At 33.1% G+C, this 23,908-nt stretch overlaps 1 protein-coding gene and 3 pseudogenes across 1 annotated transcript; all 4 read right to left on the bottom strand.

Annotated features, from left to right (window-relative positions):
• Positions 1-2,878: 2,878 nt before the first annotated feature.
• On the bottom strand, positions 2,879-5,424 carry LOC133694441 (putative pentatricopeptide repeat-containing protein At1g12700, mitochondrial; annotated as a pseudogene).
• Positions 5,425-6,617: 1,193 nt separating this feature from the next.
• LOC133693279 (putative pentatricopeptide repeat-containing protein At1g12700, mitochondrial) lies at positions 6,618-8,790 on the bottom strand (annotated as a pseudogene).
• Positions 8,791-14,323: 5,533 nt separating this feature from the next.
• Positions 14,324-16,494, bottom strand: LOC133693278 (putative pentatricopeptide repeat-containing protein At1g12700, mitochondrial; annotated as a pseudogene).
• Positions 16,495-19,151: 2,657 nt separating this feature from the next.
• On the bottom strand, positions 19,152-22,026 carry LOC133693779 (putative pentatricopeptide repeat-containing protein At1g12700, mitochondrial). The gene is made up of 2 exons (XM_062115093.1): positions 19,388-22,026; positions 19,152-19,303 (listed from the first exon to the last, which is right to left on the bottom strand). The coding sequence occupies exon 1, from the start codon at positions 21,872-21,874 to the stop codon at positions 20,048-20,050; it is 1,827 nt and encodes a 608-aa protein (XP_061971077.1). The 5' UTR covers positions 21,875-22,026; the 3' UTR covers positions 19,152-19,303; positions 19,388-20,047.
• Between the last annotated feature and the right edge of the window lie 1,882 nt (positions 22,027-23,908).

Here is a 23,908-nt window from a genome sequence, read left to right as displayed (position 1 = left end):
GTTTCCGGGGTCTGGTTTTCCTAATAATAATAAAAATAATAATATTTAGAATATTATTAATAATATTAAACTTACCTGACCCAAGTTTCTTGGGTTTGGTATCCCAGCCAAACCCAAGAGCCTTGGATGCGGATCTAGCTGTAAGGTCATGTCATGAAAGTATGATAACTAAATAGAAAAAAAATTAACATTAAAAAATGAAATTAAACAAAAAAAAGATTAATTGAAAAAAAAAAACAAAGTAAGGCACTATTTCAATGAATAGTATTTAGCGAGGAGTGATACAATAAAATCATCTTATAAGATCATGATAATTTAATGAAAAGTAAACAAAACAAATCATGAAATTTAATTTTCAAACAAATCAATATTAAAAGATGAAATTATAAGAAAAAACTAATAAAAAAGAAAAAAAATCTGAATCAAATGGGTTAACTCGTCAAATTTAGGATCTGTATCATGAGATGTGATAACTAAATAGAAATTTTTTAATATTAATGAACTAAATAAAAAAAAGATTAATTAAAAAAAACAATGAAAAAAGCAAAAAAAAAGCTAACAACTAATAATATTTTTTTAAAATTTATTAATTATTATATTAGCAATATTCGTTATAATAAAAATAATAATATTTATAATACAAATTATAAATTTTTTAATATTAACAATAATATTAAATTTGCATGACCCAAGTTTAAATGGGTTTGACTGCAATGCCAGGTCTAAGAGCCTTGAGCATGATTATAACACCATATCCAAGTGCCTTGGATGTGGGTCTGGTTACAAGAACGTGTCATGAAAGTATGATAACTAAATAGAAAAAAATTTAATATTAAAAAATGAAATTAAACAAAAAAAATTAATTAAAAAAAACAAAGAAAGAAAACCAAAGCACTATTTCAATGAATAGTGCTTAGCGAAGAGGGGTACAGTAAAATCCCCTTATGAGATCACGATAATTTAATGAAAAATAAACAAAACAAATCATGAAGTTTAATTCCCAAACAAATCGATATTAACAGATGAAATTGGAAAAAAACTAATTAAAAAAAAGAAAAAAATCTGAATTAACTGGGTTAACCTGCAAAACCAGGTTAACCCGTCAAACCTGAGATCCGTGTATGATAACTAAATAGAAAAAAATTAATATTAATAAACTAAATTAAATAAAAAAATTAATAAAAAAAACTATAACTAAAAGCATGCAATCCATAGTAAAAGACTAATCTCATTTAGTTATAGTTAATTATTACAAAACAATAATCAAAGCTGTAATCTAGCTGGTTAGGATACTGGGGTTCAAGTCTTGGTGATTTATATGAATTTTACCGCAGCTTCATATTTCCAGACATTTTTTCAAATTCAAACACCGGCCCCTCAAGGCTTGGGGTAAATATCTGTACAGGTGCTTCAAGTACAGAAACATTCCATAGCAAACCGTCGAAATGCATATTGATTAATGGTGTGTTTTTTTAAAATATTTTTGGCTTAAGAAAATATTAATCAATTTATTTTTATTGTTTTTTAATAATTTTAATACGTTGATATTGAAAATAGTATTAAAAAAATGAAAAAAAAATTAATTTTCATTTTCATAAGAAAAACTAATTTAAAAAATAAACTGCATTGTAATCACAAATACACCGTGGTTGATAAAATGCTGCCGACTGCCGAGAAATGTGTAACTGGGAAATATTTTGTAAGAAACAAGAAGTTCCAAATCCATGGAGGAGGGCAGCTGCTGGTCATATTTATTAGATGAAGCCAAATCACAAAACAAAACGCCCAAAAGCCCTTAAAATCCTAAGAACGGGAGATCAATATTCTTCTGTTCTTGCTCCAAAACCCTCAGCTAACAGATTTTTCTTAAGAGTAAACACTGAAACACCTCAGCAAGAACATGAAATTTACAGACACATTTCAAAGTAGTAATGCAAGCAGACCCCTAGAGATTTCAGCAACTGAGTAGAACATCATGGAACAATTACAGACAAGAATTTGATTGAATATGGCTTCAGATCAGTTAGAGAACTCTTCAGCACTTGATAACATGGCATAAATGATGAGCCTCGTGAAACAGCTGGAGATGTATAAATGACATGAACTCAATCCCGAGAGTTAAATTAATTTCTTAGTTTGAAACCCTTTTGAGAAATCGATTTGAAATCTAAATGGAATTCAATTGCTAAAAAATAATCAAAAACAAATTAGAAACGAGATCCTCTAATCTGCTAAAAAATGCTCATGCTACCTAAATTGGTTGTTAGTGTCTATGGAGTCCTCCTCCTCCTCCTCCTCTCTCTCTCTCTCTCATTGGGATTATTTGGGTTTGTTAATATTGTGTGGCCTTCTTAAATGGTTATAATTATAGACAATATAAAAGTTAATTTTTTAAATAAAAATTATTTTTGTTATTTTTTTTTAATTTCACAATACTTTAAAAGAGATTATTATAATTTATTTAATTTTTAATTTTATATAAATAAATTATATTTGCATAACAATTTCTTTGAAGTTTTATAAAATTAAAAAAAATAACAAAAATAATTTTTATTTAAAAAATCAACTTTTATATTGTCAATAATATAACCATTTCCTTCCTTCTTGTATATTAAAAATTAACTTAAAATTTTATCTGCAACATATCACGAGTTTAATGCTAAGTATATTACTAGAGTGAATATACTAAATCCTATTCGATGTCTAATGATTCGAAAAGGAAAGATAAAACTGTTTTCCCTTGATTTTTAAGTTTATTTCATAACTTCTGCTCTCCATGGAATTTCATGTTCTTTGATCGATTTCCCAAACCCAACATTAAATTATTGTTTAGAATGAACTGTACAATCAACAGTGGACTGTGAGGGGAGTTATGGCATAGCTGGGATAAGTGAAATGCTCTTTTAATTATTGTTTTAGTTATGGCATAGCTTCTGTTAATTTTGCAACAATTCCTTTTGGAATTTGCCACACAATGATTAAAGTTGCCCGGAAGAACATCCATTGCATTGCTGCAGCTCCAAACTTAGCGCATACCAATATCACTCACGGCACACTCTCAAGTTTGGCAACAGCATCTCTTTCTCTATATCTAGTCACTTCATTTTTCTACCTCGAGAGCTTCCACGCATAAATCGGCTTCTGATTTCATCGTGGGATTCCAGATCCAGTAACATCTGAAATGTAGTTGAATCCGCTGAGAATCCTTTACCAGCAACCATTTCATCAATAAGTCGCACAGCAGTTGATGAGTCCCGAATTTGAAAAAACCATTGAATGATAACATTATAAGAGCAACTTTCCGGCATGAAGCCATCATCTTCCATTTTTCTAAATAATCTGTATGCTTCATCTGACAGCCCTTCTTTAAGAAGTCCCTTGATCATGACACTGTATGTATGTACAGTAGGTCGTATTCCATCGACAAAAAGCTTGGAAAATAGTTCCTTTGCAACTTCAAGCTTCCCAGCGATAAACATGCCTTCAACAAGAATGGTATAAAAGACGATATCAGGTTCTAATTTCTTCTCTTGCATTGACTGGAGCAGTTTTAATGCCTCATCCAAATGTCCATGTTTCCAGAAGCCATCTAGCAAAATCGAGTAAGTCACCAAATTTGGAAGCTGGCCATTAGAACACATCTCCTTGAAAAGATTTAGAGCTTCCTGAGGTCTCCCTGCTAGGCACAGGCCTTGCATAAGAGTGCTGTAAGTGACAGTATCAGGAGTCAATTCTTTTTCACACATTTCAGCAAGGAGTGATTTTGCCTCGTCCATCCTTCTACTTTTGCAAAATCCATTGATCAAGATGTGTAACTATGTACATCAGGTGCACAACCCTTGCGAACCATGATTTCTAACACCTTCTTGGCCTCATTCATTTCGCGCTGTAAACAGTACCCATCAATCAAAGCATTGTAAGTGTAAATATTTGGCCCTACACCTTTTTCAGGCATTGTTTCGAAGACACGCTGAGCTTCTGAAACCATTCCTTCTTTGCACAGCCCATCAACCAAAATAGTGAAGGTCACTGTATCTGGGATAACATCCCTACCAACCATTTCTTTGAACAATCTAGTAGCTTCATTCAGTTGTCCTAAATTGCAAAAACCATGGACTATGGAGCTGTAAGTAACAACATTTGGTGGAATGCCCCGATCCAGCATTTCAGATAAGAATTCCATGGCATCATTAACTAGCCTATCTTTGCAAAGGCTGTCTATGATTATACTATAGGTCACCACATCTGGTTTACACCCATGTTGCTCCATCTTCTTGAACACATGAACAGCCATACTTGTGTTGCCAGTTTTGCACAAACCATTGATTACAGTAGTATAACTAATCACATTAGGCTCATGCCCTTGCCGTACCATCTCATTAAACAATCCTACGGCCTCTTTAATCTTTCCCTCATTGCAGAGCCCATTGAGTAGAGTAGTGAATGTGATAACATCAGGCTGAATACCCAGTTTGAACATTTTACCCAAGACAGAGACAGCAAAATCAACATGGTTCGAACGACAAAGGCAGTTAATCAATATAGTTAGAGAATAAACAGTGTGGGTAACACCGAACAAATCCATTTGATTGCACAGAGAGACAACAGTAGAATACTGTTTCTTCTTGGCAAAGGACCCTAAGAATTTGCCAAATTCCACAGCAGAAGGCCTAGGATTCACGCGGACCATGCGATAGAATGAAGCCAAGGCATCATCAATACTAATGTTATTGCTAATATCACTAACAACCCCACCACTTTTTTTAGGCAAAGAAGGTTTCTTAGTACAAGAAGAAGTTGCGAAGTGGTGGAGATTGAAGAATAAGAATGGGAAATCAGGACGAAAAGGAAAGATACCCATTTGCATAAGTTGTTGTTGAAGCTGAAAAGCAGAAGCAGAAGCAGAAGCAGGAGCAGAAGAAGCAGTAGCTCTAAAAGCGCTTTTACGCATGAACATCATCATTGTTAGGTTAAGAAGATCCTGTATGTCTTACTGTTCCTCTCCTCCTTCGAAACCGAAGATGAAAGCTTTTCCACTCAACTCCGTATCTCTCTCTCAATTCTGGGTGTCTTGTCTTCTTGGGTTCAGCTTCGCCAGAATCATTTATGAAAGGAACCCGAAGGGCAATGGACCATTTTACTTTTTATTTGAAGCCCAAAACGTTATACACTTGTTGTCTTTCACTTTATATCATTTCGCCCTTGGTATGTGCTATGTACATGAACATACGAGAAACTTTGGCTCTTGCTTTCATCACTTTACCTGATGCATCTTAGCAGCCAAGCCATAACCAGACAGGGTTACAAAGAAAGTAGCTCTATGATCATCTCCAAGCATGCCAATCCATGATGTTTTAAAAGTAAGACAGGCTTCTAGTAGAAAACTTGGCATCTCTATATCATAAAAATGGGAGAATCTGTAGAAGAATCCTTCACATCTCCACTGGTATTGCCTCACAAAACTGAAGTTACGAAGTTCACAGTTGTAGTGCATTGATCATAAAATCAGAACTGTTAAAACTATCTTCCATCAATAATACTTTTTCTCTTTTTTGCTTCCAACATCCATCTTGCTTTGTAGTCTTGATCAACGACTTAGAAATTAGAAAACTGTCATCATGTATAAGCGAGATCAGCTGAAACAGTATCATAGGTTTCGAGCCTCAGGGAGGCACAAAGAACAAAGAATCCTGCAACGTAGGTGAATTTAACTACTTGGAAAAGACTTACACTCTTCATTTAGCACCAACGCAATTTCCAAAGGACTATTGAAGTTGGCAGATTCAAGCAAACTAACGAAGAGAGACATAATGTAGTTTGGATTCACAAGATTAGACTCTGTCCCTCTTGCACGTCCATCTGTCCTCATAAAAGACTCCATTCCTCCTTGCACTACTCTAAAACAGCCAATTTATTTCTACATAGATTTTGTACAGTGGAAAATTACCAAGAAAAGCAAGAATACAAGGGCAAAACATGCCACTAACTCCAAATTCGTTATTGGACAAATAGTAGAGCATAAATTCTACTAAGTAGTGTGGAAGTGGAAACCTCTAAAAAACTTTTATCCCACTTGAAAAAAAAAACAAGATTTTAATAATGGTTATAAAATAGAAAGTTGAAAAGTTAAATTTTAAAAGACAGGTTATATGCAAGATGAGTTTTGAGCTTAAATCTACGTACACACTCGCTCGACTCGAGCTCGGGTTTCAGGTATGAGTTTGGTTTTATTATAAAATAATTTTTGATCAACCTAATATAATTCTATGCTTCTGTAGAGTCCTCTTTTCCAGAAAACTGTTAAACTGTAGATTCACATGATGATGGCAACCGAGGTGTCCTTCACCATTTCTGCACGTGTTCTGAAACTGTAGATTCTCTGGATAGATGAGAATCTGCTAACCAATTGTCTCTACGGCAAGATTGCCAGCCTTATCAACAACGCCTTCAGATCAGCTCCAAGAAAACCAGTTGTAACTTGGATAATAGAACAAGGTTAAGAGAACCCTCGAGTTCACTTTTTTTAAGCATTCCTTTGTTAGGATTAGTAGAGGTCATGATGTTCGGTGCAAATTCCAAACTAGAAATACCTACATCAAGTTAAAAAATTCATCGCATAAAGGAAAACAAGACTGGTTATTGTATACTTTGTACTTTATACACATAGATTCAAGTCAACACAATGCAAGGTGAGATCCAGTGCCAAAACAGATCACAGGAAGGCACCCTAGATGTTACAGATCATTCATTAAAGTTAAAGAACAGAGTATCGTTAGAACTCACAAGAGGCTCATCAGCCTACAACGTCACTTGATAGGAAAATGTCACTTTATTTTTCTACCTTGAGAGCTTCCACGCATAAATTGGCTTATGATTTCATCTTGAGATTCCAAATCCAATAACATCTGAACTGTAGATGAATCCGCCGAGTATCTCTTACCAACCATTTCATCAATAAGTCGTATAGCAGTTGATGAGTCCTGATTTTGAAGAAATCCTTGAATGATAACATTATATGAGCAACTGTCTGGCAAGAAGCCATCATCTTCCATTTCTCTAAATAAATCGTATGCTTCATCTGACAGCCCTTCTTTCAGCAGTCCCTTGATCATGACAGTGTATGTCCGTATAGTAGGCCGTATTCCATCAGCAAAAAGCTTGGAAAACAGTTCCTTCGCAACTTCAAGCTTCCCAGCGATAATCATGCCTTCAATGAGAATAGTACAAAGGACGATATCAGGTTCTAATTTCTTCTCTTGCATTGACTTGAGCAGTTTTAATGCCTCATCCAAATATCCATGTTTGCAGAAGCCATCTAGCAAAATCGAGTAAGTCATCATATCTGGAAGCAGGCCAGAAGAACACATCTCCTTGAAAAGATTGAGAGCTTCCTTAGGTCTTCCTAATTGGCACAGTCCTTGCATAAGAGTGCTGTAGGTGACAGTATCAGGATTCAATGCTTTATGATACATTTCAGCAAGGAGTGATTTTGCCTCATCCATCCTTCTACTTTTGCAATATCCATTGATCAGGATGTTGTAACTATGTACATCAGGTGCACAACCTTCGTGAATCATGATTTCAAACACCTTCTTGGCCTCATTCATTTGGCGCTGTAAACAGTACCCATCCATCAAAGCATTGTAAGTGTAAATGTTTGGCCCTACACCTTTTTCAATCATTGTTTCAAAGACACGTTGAGCTTCTGAAACCATTCCTTCTTTGCACAGCCCATCAACCAAAATAGTGAAGGTCACTGTATTTGGCATAACGTCCCTTCCAACCATTTCTTTGAACAATCTAGTAGCTTCATTCAGTTGTCCTAAATTGCAAAAACCATGGACTATGGAGCTGTAAGTAACAACATTTGATGGAATGCCCCTCTCCACCATTTCAGATAAGAATTTCATGGCATCATTAACTAGCCTATCTTTGCAAAGGCTGTCTATGATTGTACTATATGTCACCACATCTGGTTTACACCCATGTTGTTCCATCCTCTTGAACACGTGAACAGCCATACTGGTGTTGCCAGTTTTGCACAAACCATTGATTATAGTATTTTAGCTAATTACATCGGGCTCATGCCCTTGCCGTACCATCTCATTAAACAACTCTTCTGCCTCTTTAATCTTTCCCTCCATACAGAGCCCATTGAGTAGTGTATTGAATGTGATAACATTAGGTTGAATACCCAGTTTGACCATCTTTCCCAAGATAGAGACAGCAAAATCAACATGGTTCAAGCGACAAAGGCAGTTAATCAATGCACTTAGAGAATAAACATTGTGGGTCACTCCAAACAAATCCATATGATTGCACAAAGAGACAACAGTTGAATACTGTTTCTTTTTAGCGAAGGACCCTAAGAATTTGCCAAATTCCACAACAGATGGCCTAGGATTCACGCGGACCATGCGATAGAATGAAGCCAAAGCATCATCAATACTAATGTTAGTGCTGTTATTACTAACAAACCCACCATTTTTGTGAGGCAAAGAAGGTTTCTTAGTACAAGCAGAAGTGGAGATGTGGTGATGATTGAAGAATAAGAAAGAAGGAAAGATACCCATTTCCATATGTTGTTGAAGATTCCGAAAATCAGAAGCAGTAGCTCTAAAAGCGCTTTTCCGCGTGAACATCGTTATTGTTAGGTTAAAAAGCTGCGGTATCTCTGACTGTTTGTTCCTCACCTCCTTCGAAGCCGAAGATGGAAGCTTTTCCAATCTATTCTGTGTCTCTTTCTTAAGCTACGCTTGTTGCTTTGACTTTCTATCATTTCCCCTTAAACAAAATATGTTGCCCAAAAATTTTGGATTCCTTTAATCGTTATCAAATATATTAATATTTTTTTTTAACTAAAGGTTGTTTTTTAAATTATTTTTTATTTAAAAATATATTAAAATAATATTTTTTTATTTTTTAAAATTCATTTTTATCTTTAACACATTAAAACCATATAAAATTATCAAAAACAATTAATTTAAAAAAAATAAAAATAATTTTTTAAAAAAATAATTTTAAAACATAAAAACAAACGTTAAAAACAAATCGGGTTGTGCATGCATGAAAAAAATTTATATTGTGGTTTTAGTAATTTGTGATTTTTTATTTGTTATTTTTTATTTGTTCTATTTTAACAAATAGAGATGGATAGAAGAAAAATAAAATAAAATATATAATGCACCAAAAGTGATAAAAAAAAATTTTCACTCATGATTTATCTCTCATACTTCCATCTTCTTATTTCTTTAAAGTAAATTCAAGAGAGTAATTAATAAATAAACACTAGTTGCTTCCTCAGTACAATAAATTTTATCATGTATGTAATGTTTTATATGAATAATGTTAATTATTTTTTTTATTATAAAACTTTTTTAATTGTAATTTCATTATCTAAAATTACATTACCAAGTTTTTATATGACACACACACAGTGTATAAGAATATTTAGTAATGAATTAACACAAATTATATCAATCTCTTTTAAGCATTATAAAACTAAAAAAACATATAAAAATAGCAATCATTATTTAAAAATAAATTGGACATTAATTAGTATTTAAATAGAAAAAATTAGTATGAAAGAAAAAAAAAAGTTAGATAATGATGACCTTAGCCTTTCATAAAAAAAGCCTACCCCTGCATGCTCGATAGTTTATTGTTTTTTATCTTATTTTTGAAGCAAACATAATATTGTTTGCTCTAGTTTATTTTACTGTAACAAACAACAAGTCATCTGCTATGGTATGTGATTGTTGACTACTAAATAGTTTTTTGATCACCTTTTATGATAAAAAAAAAATCAGCATTCAAGTATCTGATTCTAAAAACTTATTTTTTTACTCGTTTTCACCTGAAAACATCTAAAACAATCCCACATGAAATATAATAAACTCGTTCATAACCCAAAACATCCTCTAATCACTCTAAATAAAATTAAATGAATAAAAAAAATTAATGAACCTTGATCAACTTTTTCTCAACATGGTTATAGGAAAAACCACATCTATTTAAACTCTTCTTAAGAAAATGAACCTATTATCACAATGATCGATGTCTTTTGTAGTTCGAATATGGTCATTTGAGCATTTTCTCTCTCTTTAAATTTTTTGATTGATTTTCTCTCTCCTTTCTCAATATATAGGTAGCATTTTGTTACTTTTCCAGGATAAAATGACATAGGAAACAAGACAGAAAAAAAGATGAAGAGAGTATTGTGTTTGACAGTGATGTACAAGACAAAGTGATTGTATCTATATCATGTTTGGTTATGGTGGACAATATACAATAAAATATGAAAAAATCTATTTTATCCTTAATTTGTATTGTTGTCAAACTTACATATTTTAAAAAATAATTAAATATTAATTTTTTTTCTACTTTAGTTTATATTGAGTGTTAAGATTAATAATATTATAATAACCCTAGTTACAAAATTAGGACTAATCTGACGGGTTTACCCGAAACCAAGTAGACCCGGGGTCTGGATTGTTTGAGTTTAAGAAGAAATAGATGAAGAATTGAGTCGACCTAACCCGATCAAAAACCCATGTCAACTCAGGATAGAACACGGGTTAAAAACCAATTGAATTTTTTGAAAAAAATTTTTGGTCAAAACAAGGTTGCTTTGATTATTTAAAAAAACATTGGGTCAACTCGGTTGACCCTCCTGACCCATGACCTGAACCTTGCCTCGACTCAACTCATGAATCGAGTTTTAAGACTATGATAATAAACAATTTTATCCATACATTGATTCGGGTCAACACATGATAACCCTCTGACCCGTGACATGGGCCTTACCCCGGTCAACCCCCGAGTTGGATTTTAAAACTATAATAATAATAATTTTTATCCTTACATTGACCTGGGTTGACCCTCATGATTTGTGACCTAGGTCTTGCCCCGGGTTGACCCCAAATCGAGTTTTAAAATTACAATAATAACCATTTTTATTTTCATGTTGACCTGAATCAACTCGGGTTGACCCACTAACATGTGACCTGGGCCTTGTTCCGAGTCAACTCTCAAATCAGGTTTTAAAATTATGATAATAACCATTTTTATTCTTACGTTAACTCGGGTCAGCCCGACTCATGACCCAGGCCTCGACCAATGATCTGGGCTTTGCATAGGATTGACCCTCTGAGTTGGGTTTTAAAATTATAATAATTATTATTTTTATCTTTATATGTCTTAGTTGTATAATTTTAGAATTGAGAGTTTTTTATAAAGATATTTTAGGAATAAAAAATAATAAATATTTTTCTTGAAGACATGTCTCCTTTATACCTCATGTTTTGAAAGTATATAAATTCATTTCAAAATTATCTCAAATACAAATTTATTTTTATGTCTCTATCTTTGTCTCTTTAATCAAACTCATTTCTGTCTTTACTGTCTCCGTCCCTTTTGTCCAGGACAGTAACCAAACGTTATCATCGGGACCAAAACATGATGAAAATAAAGTTTTGTATCGAAACGTAAATGACCAAAATGACATGGACTAAATGATAGAAAAGCTAAAATTTTAAGGGCTAAACTAAAGTCTTCCATGCCAAAATTGTAATGGGTCATTTTTTTATTATTTATCAAATTCAGTCCTTGTTCTTTCAATATTTATTTACAACCTTAATTAAATTTTTATTTCACAAAATCAAAGCCTAATTCGTCATCTAATATTCCACAAAATTCAGCACCTGCGAGTTTAGGCAAATTAAAAGAAATGAAAAAAAAAACCCAATGGTATCCTGGATAAAATTGTAAGGATTAAAAGTTTGATGGCAAAAAAAATTTGATATTGTTCAAAATGAATTGTACAATCAACAGTGCACTGTGAGGGGAGTTATAGTAGAGCCGGGTAAGTGAAATGCCTGGCTCTTTTGTTATTGTTTAAATTATAACGAGATGGCATGCCCGCGCGTTGCCGCGAGCTTATAAAACAAATGTATTAATAGTGTTATAATTGTGAACTAAGTAATAAAAACTAAAGGTATGATGGAGCCAATATTTCATGACGGAAAAAAAAGTTGTGTTGGTGATTAAAAACTTAGAGACTGAACAAAATGATTTGTAGCAATCCACAGTGTTTTGTGAGAAAAGATACAGTGCTTTCGTCATATGATTTAGCTTTTCTGTTAATAAAAAGCAAAAAAAATTACAAAGCTAAATTCTCTACCAACTTAATATTAAAAAAAAAAACCAACAAAGATAATTTTGGAAGGAAAAAAAACCCATGAGAAAAAACGTTGTAGCAATTGACAATGTTTTGTGAGGGAAACTACAGTGCTTTCTGCAATAAAATCGACAAAGATAATTTTAGAAAAAATCATAAAAAAAACCATTTAGAGAAATACTATAGCAATTCACAGTGTTTTGTGAGAAAAGTTACAACGCTTTCCCTATGTGATTTAGCTTTATTGTAACTATAATTCTTAACCAATTCAATATTCCAAAAAAAAAATTTGACAAAGATAATTTTGGAAACAAATCATAAAAAAATCATATGGGAAAACACTGCAACAATTCACAGTGTTTTAAAGAAAAAAAATTACAAAGCTAAATTCTCAATAAGATCAATATTAAAAAAATAAAATCGACAGAGATAATTTTAGAAAAAAATAACAAAAAAATACACAAAAAAACAAGAAAAAAAACCATGTTGGAAACACTGTAGCAATTCACAGTGTTTTGTGATGAAAGCTAGTGTGCTTCCCCACATGATTTAGTCTTATTTGTAATGACTTATAATTGTAATTCTCAATCAGCTCAATATTAAAAAAATAAAATTGACAAAGATAATTTTAAAAAAATCAAAAGAAAAAAAAACCATGTTGAGAGACACTAACAATCTACGGTGTTTTGTGAGGAAAGCTACAATGATTTCCCCACATGATTAAGCTTTATTACAAAGTTAAATTCTAACCAGCTCAATACTAAAAAAATAAAATCGACAAAGATAATTTTGGGAAAAAATATTACAAAAAAAGAAAACACAAAAGAAACTGGAAAAAACCATGTGGGAAAAAACACTATGGCAATTCATAGTAATTTGCGAGGAAAGTTATAGTGTTTTTCTTACATATTGTAACTGTAATTTTTAACCAGCTCAATATTAAAAAATAAAATCGAAAAAGATAATTCCGGAGAAAATCATCAAAAAACAAAAACAAAAAAAAACCATGTGGAGAAACATTGTAGCAATCAACAATGTTTTAAAGAAAAAAATTACAAAACTAAATTTTCAATCAGCTCAATATTAAAAAAATAAAATCAACAAATATAATTTTGAAAAATAAAAAAAATAGAAAAACCATATAGGAAAATACCGTAGCAATCCACAGTATTTTAAAGGAAAAAAATTACAAAGCGAAATTTTTAATCAGCTCAATAGTAAAAAAATAAAATCGACAAAGATAATTTTAGAAAAAAAATAAACGAAAAGAAAGAGGGAAAGTTGGAAAAAAAGGAAAGTAATTTTGAAAAAAAAAGGGGAAAGTTGGAAAAAAAAAGTTAAAAAAAAACGAAAAAGTTAAAAAAAAAAAAAGAGGAATGCACCGTGGATTACTGTTATAATCCACAGTGCATTGGGTATCGGTGAACAGTAAATTCCCCACACCCTTTAGCTTATTAATTAATATAATTCTAATTCTAATTCTAATATAATGTGAATTGGTATAGTTATAATATACTACCAAGTAAATGGATGGAAGAGATGCGAGGCAATAGATAGCACTAGCTACTGTTAATTTTACAAGGTGGATCCAACAATTCCTTTTGGAATTTGCCGCACAAGGATTAAAGTTGCCCAGAAGAACATCCATTCCATTGCTATAGCTTCAAACTTAGCGCATGCCAATATCACTCACAGCACACTTTCAAGTTTGGCAACAGTATCTCTTTCTCTATATCTAGGCACTTTTTTTTTATTTTGTTCATTCATGATTTCACTCTCATACATCGGGGTTCTTTTGGTGATTTTGCGGGTAACAATGCATCGCCAGTATTGCACGGCTTGCACCTCCTGCTAAGCCTTAATTGGCCCCGCCTTATTTGCAATGCCTTGCTATTAACACATGATGTATGATGAGGTAGGTTAGGTGCTAGATAAGCATTCCCACGATCATGCTTGAGAAACAGTATAACATGATCAATACCAGAAACAGGCATCTCGTATCAGGGTTTGGCTCTTGTTTTCGTTACTTTTTTGAATCATTCCTATGTTAGGATTAGTAGAGGTCACAATGTTAGGTGCAAATTCAAAACTTGAAATGCCTGTTTCAAGTTACAAAATTAATCGCATAAAGGAAAACAAGACTGGTTACTGTCCACTCTGTACTTTATACACATAGATTCAAGTCAATACACAATGCAAGGTGAGATCCAGTGCCAAAAACAGATCCCAGGAAGTCACCCTTGATGTTACAGATCATTCATTAAAGTTAAAGAACAGAGTCTCGTTATATCTCACAAGAGGCTCATCAGCCTACAATGTCACTTGATAGGGAAATGTCACTTTATTTTTCTACCTTGAGAGCTTCCACGCATAAATCGGCTTATGATTTCATCATGAGATACCAGATCCAGTAACATCTGAAATGTAGACGAATCCACCGAGAATCTTTTACCAACCATTTCATCAATAAGTCGTATAGCAGTTGATGAGTCCTGATTTTGAAGAAATCCGTGAATGATAACATTGTATGAGCAACTGTCTGGCAAGAAGCCATCATCTTCCATTTTTCTAAATAAATCGTATGCTTCATCTGACAGCCCTTCTTTCAGCAGTCCCTTGATCATGATATTGTATGTCCGTATAGTAGGCCGTATTCCATCCGCAAAAAGCTTGGAAAATAGTTCCTTCGCAACATCAGGCTTCCCAGCGATAAACATGCCTTCAATGAGAATACTACAAAGGACGATATTAGGTTCTAGTTTCTTCTCTTGCATTGACTTGAGCAGTTTTAATGCCTCATCCAAATGCCCATGTTTGCAGAAGCCATCTCGTAAAATCGAATAAGTCACCAAATTTGGAAGCAGGCCATAAGAACACATCTCCTTGAAAAGATTGAGAGCTTCCTTAGGTCTCCCAAATCGGCACAGACCTTGCATAAGAGTGTTGTAGGTGACGGTATCAGGAGTCAATGCTTTATGATACATTTCAGCCAGCAGTGATTTTGCCTCCTCCATCCTTCTACTTTTGCAAAATCCATTGATCAAGATGCTGTAACTATGTACATCAGGTGCATAACCCTTGCGAACCATGATTTCAAACACCTCCTTGGCCTCATTCATTTGGCCTTGTAAACAGTACCCATCCATCAAAGCATTGTAAGTGTAAATATCTGGCTCTACACCTTTTTCCGTCATTGTTTCAAAGACACACCGAGCTTCTGAAACCATTCCTTCTTTGCACAGCCCATCAACCAAAATAGTGAAGGTCACGGTATTTGGCATAACATCCCTACCAACCATTTCTTTGAACAGTCTAGTAGCTTCATTCAGTTGTCCTAAATTGCAAACACCATGGAGTATGGAGCTGTAAGTAACAGCATCTGGTGGAATGCCCCTCTCCACCATTTCAGATAAGAATTCCATGGCGTCATTAACTAGCCCATCTTTGCAAAGGTTGTCTATGATTGTACTATATGTCACCACATCTGGCTTCCACCCATGTTGCTCCATCTTCTTGAACACTTGAATAGCCATATTTCTATTGCCAGATTTGAACAAACCATTGATTATTGTACTATAGCTAATTACATCGGGCTCATGCCCTTGCCGTACCATCTCATTAAACAATCCTACTGCCTCTTTAATCTTTCCCTCCATGCAGAGCCCATTGAGTAGAGTATTGAATGTGATAACATTAGGTTGAATACCCAGTTTGACCATCTTACCCAAGACAGAGACAGCAAAATCAACATGTTTCGAGCGAAAAAGGCAGTTAATCAATATATTTAGAGAATAAACATTGTGGGTGACTCCAAACAAATCCATTTGATTGCACAAAGAGACAACAGTAGAGTACTGTTTTTTTTGGCAAAGGAGCCTAAGAATTTGCCAAACTCCACAACAGAAGTCCTAGGATTCATGCGGGCCATGCGATAGAATGAAGCCAAGGCATCATCAATAAAAACGTTATTGCTATTATTACTAACAAACCCATCATTTTTTTGAGGCAAAGAAGGTTTCTTTGTAGGAGCAGAAGTAAGAAAGTGGTGATGATTGAAGAATAAGAAACAAGGGAAATCAGGAAGAAAAGGAAAGATACCCATTTCCATTTGTCGTTGTTGAAGCTGAGAAGCAGAAGCTCTAAAAGCGCTTTTCCGCGTGAACACCATCATTGTTAGGTTAAAAAGATACTGTCTCTCTCACTGTTCCTCTCCACCTTCGAAGCCGAAGATGGAGGCTTTTCCACTCAACCCCGTGACTCTTCCTCAATTCTGGGTGTCTTGTCTTCCGCTTCGCCTGAACCGTTTATGAAAGGAATCTAATGGGCAAGAAATTAAAAATATTCTTAAATTAACATGCATTTCAACATAAATAAAACCCTTTTTTAAAAAAAATAAAAAAAATCATGAAAATGCGTAGCCTTTGTATTCGATTAAGTCACGTTTAGTATTTGGACAAATTAATTATAAAATATAAATTAATATTTTAAAATTTTTTTATAGGTTGATATCAACAATAATTATTAAAAATTAAAAAAATAATATTTGAATATATTTTCTATCAAGAAAATATTTTAAAAATAATTACTACCGGACTTTTAATCACATTTAAATAAAAATTTATTAATAATTAATTTATTTAATGTTTTGAAAATTCATTTTTTAAAATAAAATTATTTAAAATTAATTTTATATATTTTTTTGTTGTTATAATATCCTGATATTAAAAATATATTATTTTAATATATAAAAAAAAACAGCAACATCAAACCTCTTTTACCCTCGTAAACATCCTAATTGAAAACCGGTTAATAATTAATTTATCTCCATCCGTCCTTTTTCTTTTATTATTAATTATGTCTCCTCCACCACCACTAATGGCCGAAACCACCGTCTAGAATGATCCTTAATATGCTTGATTCGTAAAAATCAAGCAAACTTGAGGTACTTTTATCATGCTGCAACCTAAAATATCGAAATTAAACCTAATAAGAGATAATCTAGCCGGTGAGGATACTCGGTTCTCACCGGAGATGCCGGGTTCCAGTCTCGGTGATTTATATGAATTTAACCACAACTTTAGATTTCCAGACATTTTCTCAAATTCAAACACCGGCCCCTCAAAGCTTGGGGTAAATATATGTCCAATCACTTCAAGTACAGAAACATTCCATGACAAACTGCAAAACCGAGAAAACCGATTAAACCGATTTTTAAAATCATAAAATCTTGCCGGTTCGGTTCGGTTTCGGTTTTAAAACCAAAACCGATGAACCGAACCGACCCAACCAAAAAAACAAAAGGGCTATAAATACTGCAATTAACCTAACCCTAACAAATTGCCCCGCCCTCCAGTCTCCATCTCAAAACTGATAACACAAAAAGCCGCCGCTCTCCACTTTCCATCTCAAAACTCAAAAATCAAGTCATCCACCCACATCTCCATCTCCTTGGCTTCTCTTTTTATTTCTGTGCATCATCTTCATCTCTTCTGCGCAAGCTGAACAAAAACCCACATCTTGATCTCCTTGGCTTCTCTTTTTATTTCTGTGCATCATCTTCATCTTTTCTGCGCAAGCCGAACAAAAACCCACATCTTGATCTCCTTGGCTTCTCTTTTTATTTATGTGCATCATCTCCATCTCTTCTGCACAACCCATATCTTCATCTCTTCTGCGCAAGCCAAACAAAAATCAACATCTCCATCTCTTTGGCTTCTCTCTTTATTTCTACGCAAGCTGTCATGAAGATCTGGTTCGTCTTCTTGTTAAATGGATAAAGGAGAATAGAGACAGTCAAAGTGCTTTTGATTTTTAGTGTTGTTTGCATTGGCCTGCTGGGCACGCTAAAAAAAGATTTCCATAGCAAAAACTAATGATAATTTTATATGTGCAACTTTAGATTGGTGGGTGAAAAGTGTGATTACAACCAGTGCCCATGGGAGAAGGCTAGCCTCCTCAATCTAGTTTGTCATTTTCTTTTGTTTTGTAAATTTCTTTATCAACAAATATTCTTATTAATCGGGATGCTAAAACTTTTGAGGCTTTGCTTTGCCATATTTGCAGGATTTGAACAACAAGATTCTAGCTAAACCGAAAAAAAAACCCATATACGATATGATTGGATTTCTCGGTTTTATGGCAAAAAAACCGAATTTCACCGAACCGAACCGAACCGGTCCGGTTTGAATCGGTTTTCGGTTCGGTTCGGTTCGGTTTAAATTTTTCAAAATTTAAGTTACTCGGTTCAGTTGGTTTTTGTAGTCTGAACCGAACCGAACCGTGAACAGCCCTAGTCAAAATGCTTATGTATTAATGGTGTTTTTTTAAAATATTTTTGGCATGAAAAAATATTAATTAATTTTTTTATTGTTTTTTAATAGTTTTAATATGTTGATTTTAAAAATAAAATATTTTCATATGAAAAATTATTTTAAAAAGTAATCTGCACTGCAATTAGTTGAAAAAATGCTGCCGGAAAAAATGTAACTGGGAAATATTTTGTAAGAAACAAGAAGTTCCAAATCCATGGAGAAGGGCCAGCTGCCGGTCATATTTATTAGTTGACGCCAAAACACAAAATAAAACGCCCAAAAGCCCTTAAAATTCTAAGAACGGGAGATCAATATTCTTCTGTTCTTGCTCCAAAACCCTCAGCTAACAGAATTTCCTTCAAAGTGAACATTGAAACACCTCAGGAAGGACATGAAATTTACAGACACGTTTCAAAGAACATGACATTCTATGTAGAGCAGAAGTTATGAAATAAACTTAAAAATCAAGGGAAACAGTTTTATCCAGTCACTTCTCAACCACCACTCCACATTTCCCAAACTAGATTATTTTTGAGTTGATACTTGTATCTTTACAAGCACAATTAAAGGTATATCATGACTCAAAATATCAATACATGACAAAGAGTAATATTTAACTATTTATCAGATTTCACAGTTTAATTTTTTGGATTAAGATAATATTTAACTCAGGATTAAAGATGTAATCTTCTTTGAAGGCTCGAAAGCTGCTGCATACAATTTGGCATTAATCAAAGGAACGACAAGATGTTCTAATGGCAGGAATCCTTCTTAAATCTCCTCACCTCATTTTCTGCAGAATTGCAGTTTAATCCTGATTGAGCAAAGGAATAATATTAATTTTGATTGATATCAAAAGATTACTATAAAAGACAAGCAGTCATCCACTTAAAACAACCTGTCTGCAGACTCTGGAAATCAAAACCTGAATCAAACAATTCGAGTACCAGGCAAATGACCACTTGCAATGCATAAAACAACCTAAGCTTGTGCTACTGCTTCTGTAGAGTCCTCTTTTCAAGAAAACCGTTAAAACTGTAGATTGTCATGATGATGGCAACCGAGGTATCGTCCACCATTTCCGCATGTGTTCTAAAACTGTAGATTCTCTGGATAGAAGAGACTCTGCTAACCATTTCTCTCTATAGAAAGATTGCCAGCCTTGTCAACAGCACATTCAGATCAGCTCCAATAAAACCCGCTGTAACGTGGATAAAAGAACAAGATGAAGAGAACCCTCGAGTTCACTTTTTTGAATCATTCCTTTGTTACGATTAGTAGAGGTCACATGTTAGGTGCAGATTCCAAACTTGAAAAACCTACTTCAAGTTAAAAATCCATCGCATAAAGGAAAACAAGACTGGTTATTGTATATTTTGGACTTTGTACTACATAGATTCAACTCAACACACAATGCAAGGTGAGCTCTAGTGCCAAAAACAGATCCCTAGAAGTCACCCTAGATGTTACAAACAATTCAATAAAGTTAAATAACCGAGAGTATCGTTATAACTCACAAGAGGCTCATCAGCCTACTACGTCACTTTATAGGAAAATGTCACTTCATTTTGTTACCTTGAGAGCTTCCACGCATAAATTGGCTTATGATTTCATCTTGAGATTCTAAATCCAATAACATCTGAAATGTAGACAAATCCGCCGAGAATCTTTTACCAACCATTTCATCAATAAGTCGTATAGCAGTTGATGAGTCCTGATTTTGAAGAAATCCTTGAATGATAACATTATATGAGCAACTGTTTGGCAAGAAGCCATCATCTTCCATTTTTCTAAATAAATCGTATGCTTCATCTGACAGCCCTTCTTTCAGCAGTCCCTTGATCATGACAGTGTATGTCCGTATATCAGGCCGTATTCCATCCCCAAAAAGCTTGGAAAATAATTCCTTCGCAACTTCAAGCTTCCCAGCGATAAACATGCCTTCAATAAGGATAGTATAATGGACAATATTAGGTTCTAGATTCTTCTCTTGCATTGACTTGAGCAGTTTTAATGCCTCATCCAAATGCCCATGTTTGCAGAAGCCATCTAGTAAAATCACATAAGTCACCAAATTTGGACGCGGGCCATAAGAACACATCTCCTTGAAAAGATTGAGAGCTTCCTTAGGTCTTCCTAATTGGCACAGACCTTGCATAAGAGTGCTGTAGGTGACAGTATCAGGATTCAATGCTTTATGATACATTTCAGCAAGGAGTGATTTTGCCTCATCCATCCTTCTACTTTTGCAATATCCATTGATCAAGATGTTGTAACTATGTGCACCAGGTGCACAACCCTTGCGAATCATGATTTCAAACACCTTCTTGGCCTCATTCATTTGGCGCTGTAAACAGTACCCATCCATCAAAGCATTGTAAGTGGAAATATTTGGCTCTACACCTTTTTCAGTCATTGTTTCAAAGACATGCCGAGCTTCTGAAACCATTCCTTCTTTGCACAGCCCATCAACCAAAATAGTTAAGGTCACTGTATCTGGCATAACATCCCTGCCAACCATTTCTTTGAACAGTCTAGTAGCTTCATTCAGTTGTCCTAAATTGCAAAAACCATGGACGATGGAGTTGTAAGTAAAAACATTTGGTGGAATGCCCCGATCCAGCATTTCAGATAAGAATTCCACGGCGTCATTTACTAGCCTATCTTTGCAAAGGTTGTCTATGATTGTATTATATGTCACCACATCTGGCTTGCACACATTTTGTTCCATCTTCTTGAACACGTCAACAGCCATATTTCTGTTGCCAGATTTGAACAAACCTTTGATTATAGTATTATAGCTAATCACATTAGGCTCATGCCCTCTCCGTACCATCTCATTAAACAATCCTACTGCCTCTTTAATCTTTCCCTCATTGCAGAGACCATTAATGAGTGCATTGAATGTGCTAGCAGTGGGATGAATACCCAGTTTGAACATTTTACCCAAGACAGAGACAGCAAAATCAACATGGTTCAAGCGACAAAGGCAGTTAATCAATATATTTAGAGAATAAACATCGTGGGTAACACCGAACAAATCCATTTGATTGCACAAAGAGACAACAGTAGAGTACTGTTTTTTTTTGGCAAAGGAGCCTACGACTTTAACAAATTCCACAACAGAAGGCCTAGGATTGATGCGGACCATACGATAGAATGAAGCCAAAGCATCATCAATACTGACGTTAGTGCTATTATTACTAGCAAACCCACCATTGTTTTGAGGCAAAGAAGGTTTCCTAGTACAAGCAGAAGTGGAGATGTGGTGATGATTGAAGAATAAGAAAGAAGAAGGAAAGATACCCATTTCCATACGTTGTTGAAGAATCCGAAAATCCGAAGCAGTAGCTCTATAAGCGCTTTTGCGCGTGAACATCATCATTGTTAGGTTAAAAAGCTGCGTTATCTCTGACTGTTCCTCACCTCCTTCAAAGCCGATGATTAAAGCTTTTCCAATCTACTCTGTGTCTTTCTTAAGCTACACACTTGTTGCTTTGACTTTCTATCATTTCCCCTTGAAAAAAACATATTGCAAAAAAATTCTGGAGTCCTTAAATCGTTATCATATATATTAAGTTTTTTTTTATTATAATAATGTTTATTTTTTTAAGAATTTTTTATTTAAAAATATATTAAAATATTATTTTTATTTTTATAATTTTTTTAAACTTAAGATATAAAATTATTAAAAAAATGTTAATTTAAAATAAAAAAATTATAAATCAATTTTTTTAAAAAAAATTTGAAACACAAAAAAAAATTGTTTCTAAAAAAGTGATCTATGTATAGAAAATTTTGTGTTCCGGTTTTAGTAATTTTAATATTTTATTTATTATGTTTTGTGGTTTATTTTGAAAAAAGGAAATGGATATAAGAAAAATAAAGAAAATAAAATTTATGATTTATTAAAAATAATAAAAACATTTTCACTAATGATTTATCTCTTATACTTGTATCTTTTTATTTCTTTAAAGTAGATTTGAGAAAGTAATTAATAGATACACAATAATTACTCTCCGAGTATAATAAATTTTATCGTGTATGTAATGTTTTATATTAACAATTTTAATTTTTTTTATTTTGATTATCAAACTTTTTTAATTGTAATTTCATCATTTAAAATTACATTAACAAGTTTTTATATGTTGAGATTTCTTTTTATTTGTCTTTTTTATATATATACAAAATGTCTAAGGATATTTTGGTAATGAATTAACACAAATTATATTAATCTCTTTTAAGCATTATAAAACTAAAAAAACATAGAAAATATCAATCATTATTTAAAAATAAATGGGACATTAATTAATATTTAAATAAAAATAATTAATATGAAAAAAAAGATCATACGACAATGACCTTGGCCTTTCATAAAAAAGCCTACCCTAGCCTACCCGATAGTTTATTGTTTTTATCTTATTTTTGGAGCAAACATAATATTGTCTGTTCTAGTTTTTTTTTTTATCATAACAAATAACAAATCATCTGCCTATGATAGGTGATTGTCAATTACTAAATAGTTTTTTTATCACCTCCTATGATAAAAAAAAAAAAAAAAAAACAGTGTTTAAGTATTTGGATTCTAGAAATTCATTTTTCTATTCGTTTTTACTTGAAAACATCTAAAACAATCTCACATGAAATGCAATAAACTCGTTCCAAGCTCCAAAACACCCTTTAATCACTCTAAAAAAATAATTAAATGAAGAAAAAAATAATGAACCTTGATCAACTTTTTTCAAAATCACCTTCATTGAACTTTTTTCAAGAAGACAAACCTATTAATACAAAGATCAATATTTTTTGTAGTTGGAATATGGTCATCTAAGTATTTTCTCTCTCTTTAAATTTTTGAATCGACTTTCTCTCTCTTTTCTTAACATATAGGTAGTGTTTGATTATTTTTACATGACAGAAGAGACATAGAAAAAGAAGAAAGAAAAGAAGACGAAGAGAGAATTGTGTTTGACAGTGATGTATAAGACAAACCAACTATATTTATATCATGTTTGGTTATGGTGCATACGATATAATAAAATATGAAAAATCTATTTTATTCTTAATATGTATTATTGTCAAATTTACATATTTTAAAAAATAATTAGATTTTTTTTTACTTTAGTTTATATTGAGTGATGAAATTAATAATATTATAATAACTCTAGTTACAAAATTAGAACTAATTTAACAAGTTAACCCAAAATCAAGTCAACCAAGGGTCTAGACTGTCTAAGTTTAAAACAAAATAGATAAAAAATTGACTCGACCTAAGCTGATCAAAAACTTATGTCAACCCAAGATAGAACATGGATCAAAAACTCGTTAAATTTTTTGAAAATTATTTTTAGTCGGAACACGGTTGCTTTGATTATTTTTTAAAAAAAATTGGGTCAACCGCTTGACCTTCCTAACCTGT

The sequence above is a fragment of the Populus nigra genome, chromosome 5, assembly GCF_951802175.1.
Source record: "Populus nigra chromosome 5, ddPopNigr1.1, whole genome shotgun sequence".
Taxonomy (NCBI): Eukaryota; Viridiplantae; Streptophyta; class Magnoliopsida; order Malpighiales; family Salicaceae; genus Populus; species Populus nigra.
Note: the sequence above shows the minus strand (reverse complement) of the source record. Positions and strands in the feature narration are given on the sequence as shown.

Excerpts from the sequence above, each read along its gene's own strand:
- LOC133693779 (XM_062115093.1), bottom strand. The coding sequence starts at position 21,874 with ATGATGATGTTCACGCGCAAAAGCGCTTATAGAGCTACTGCTTCGGAT.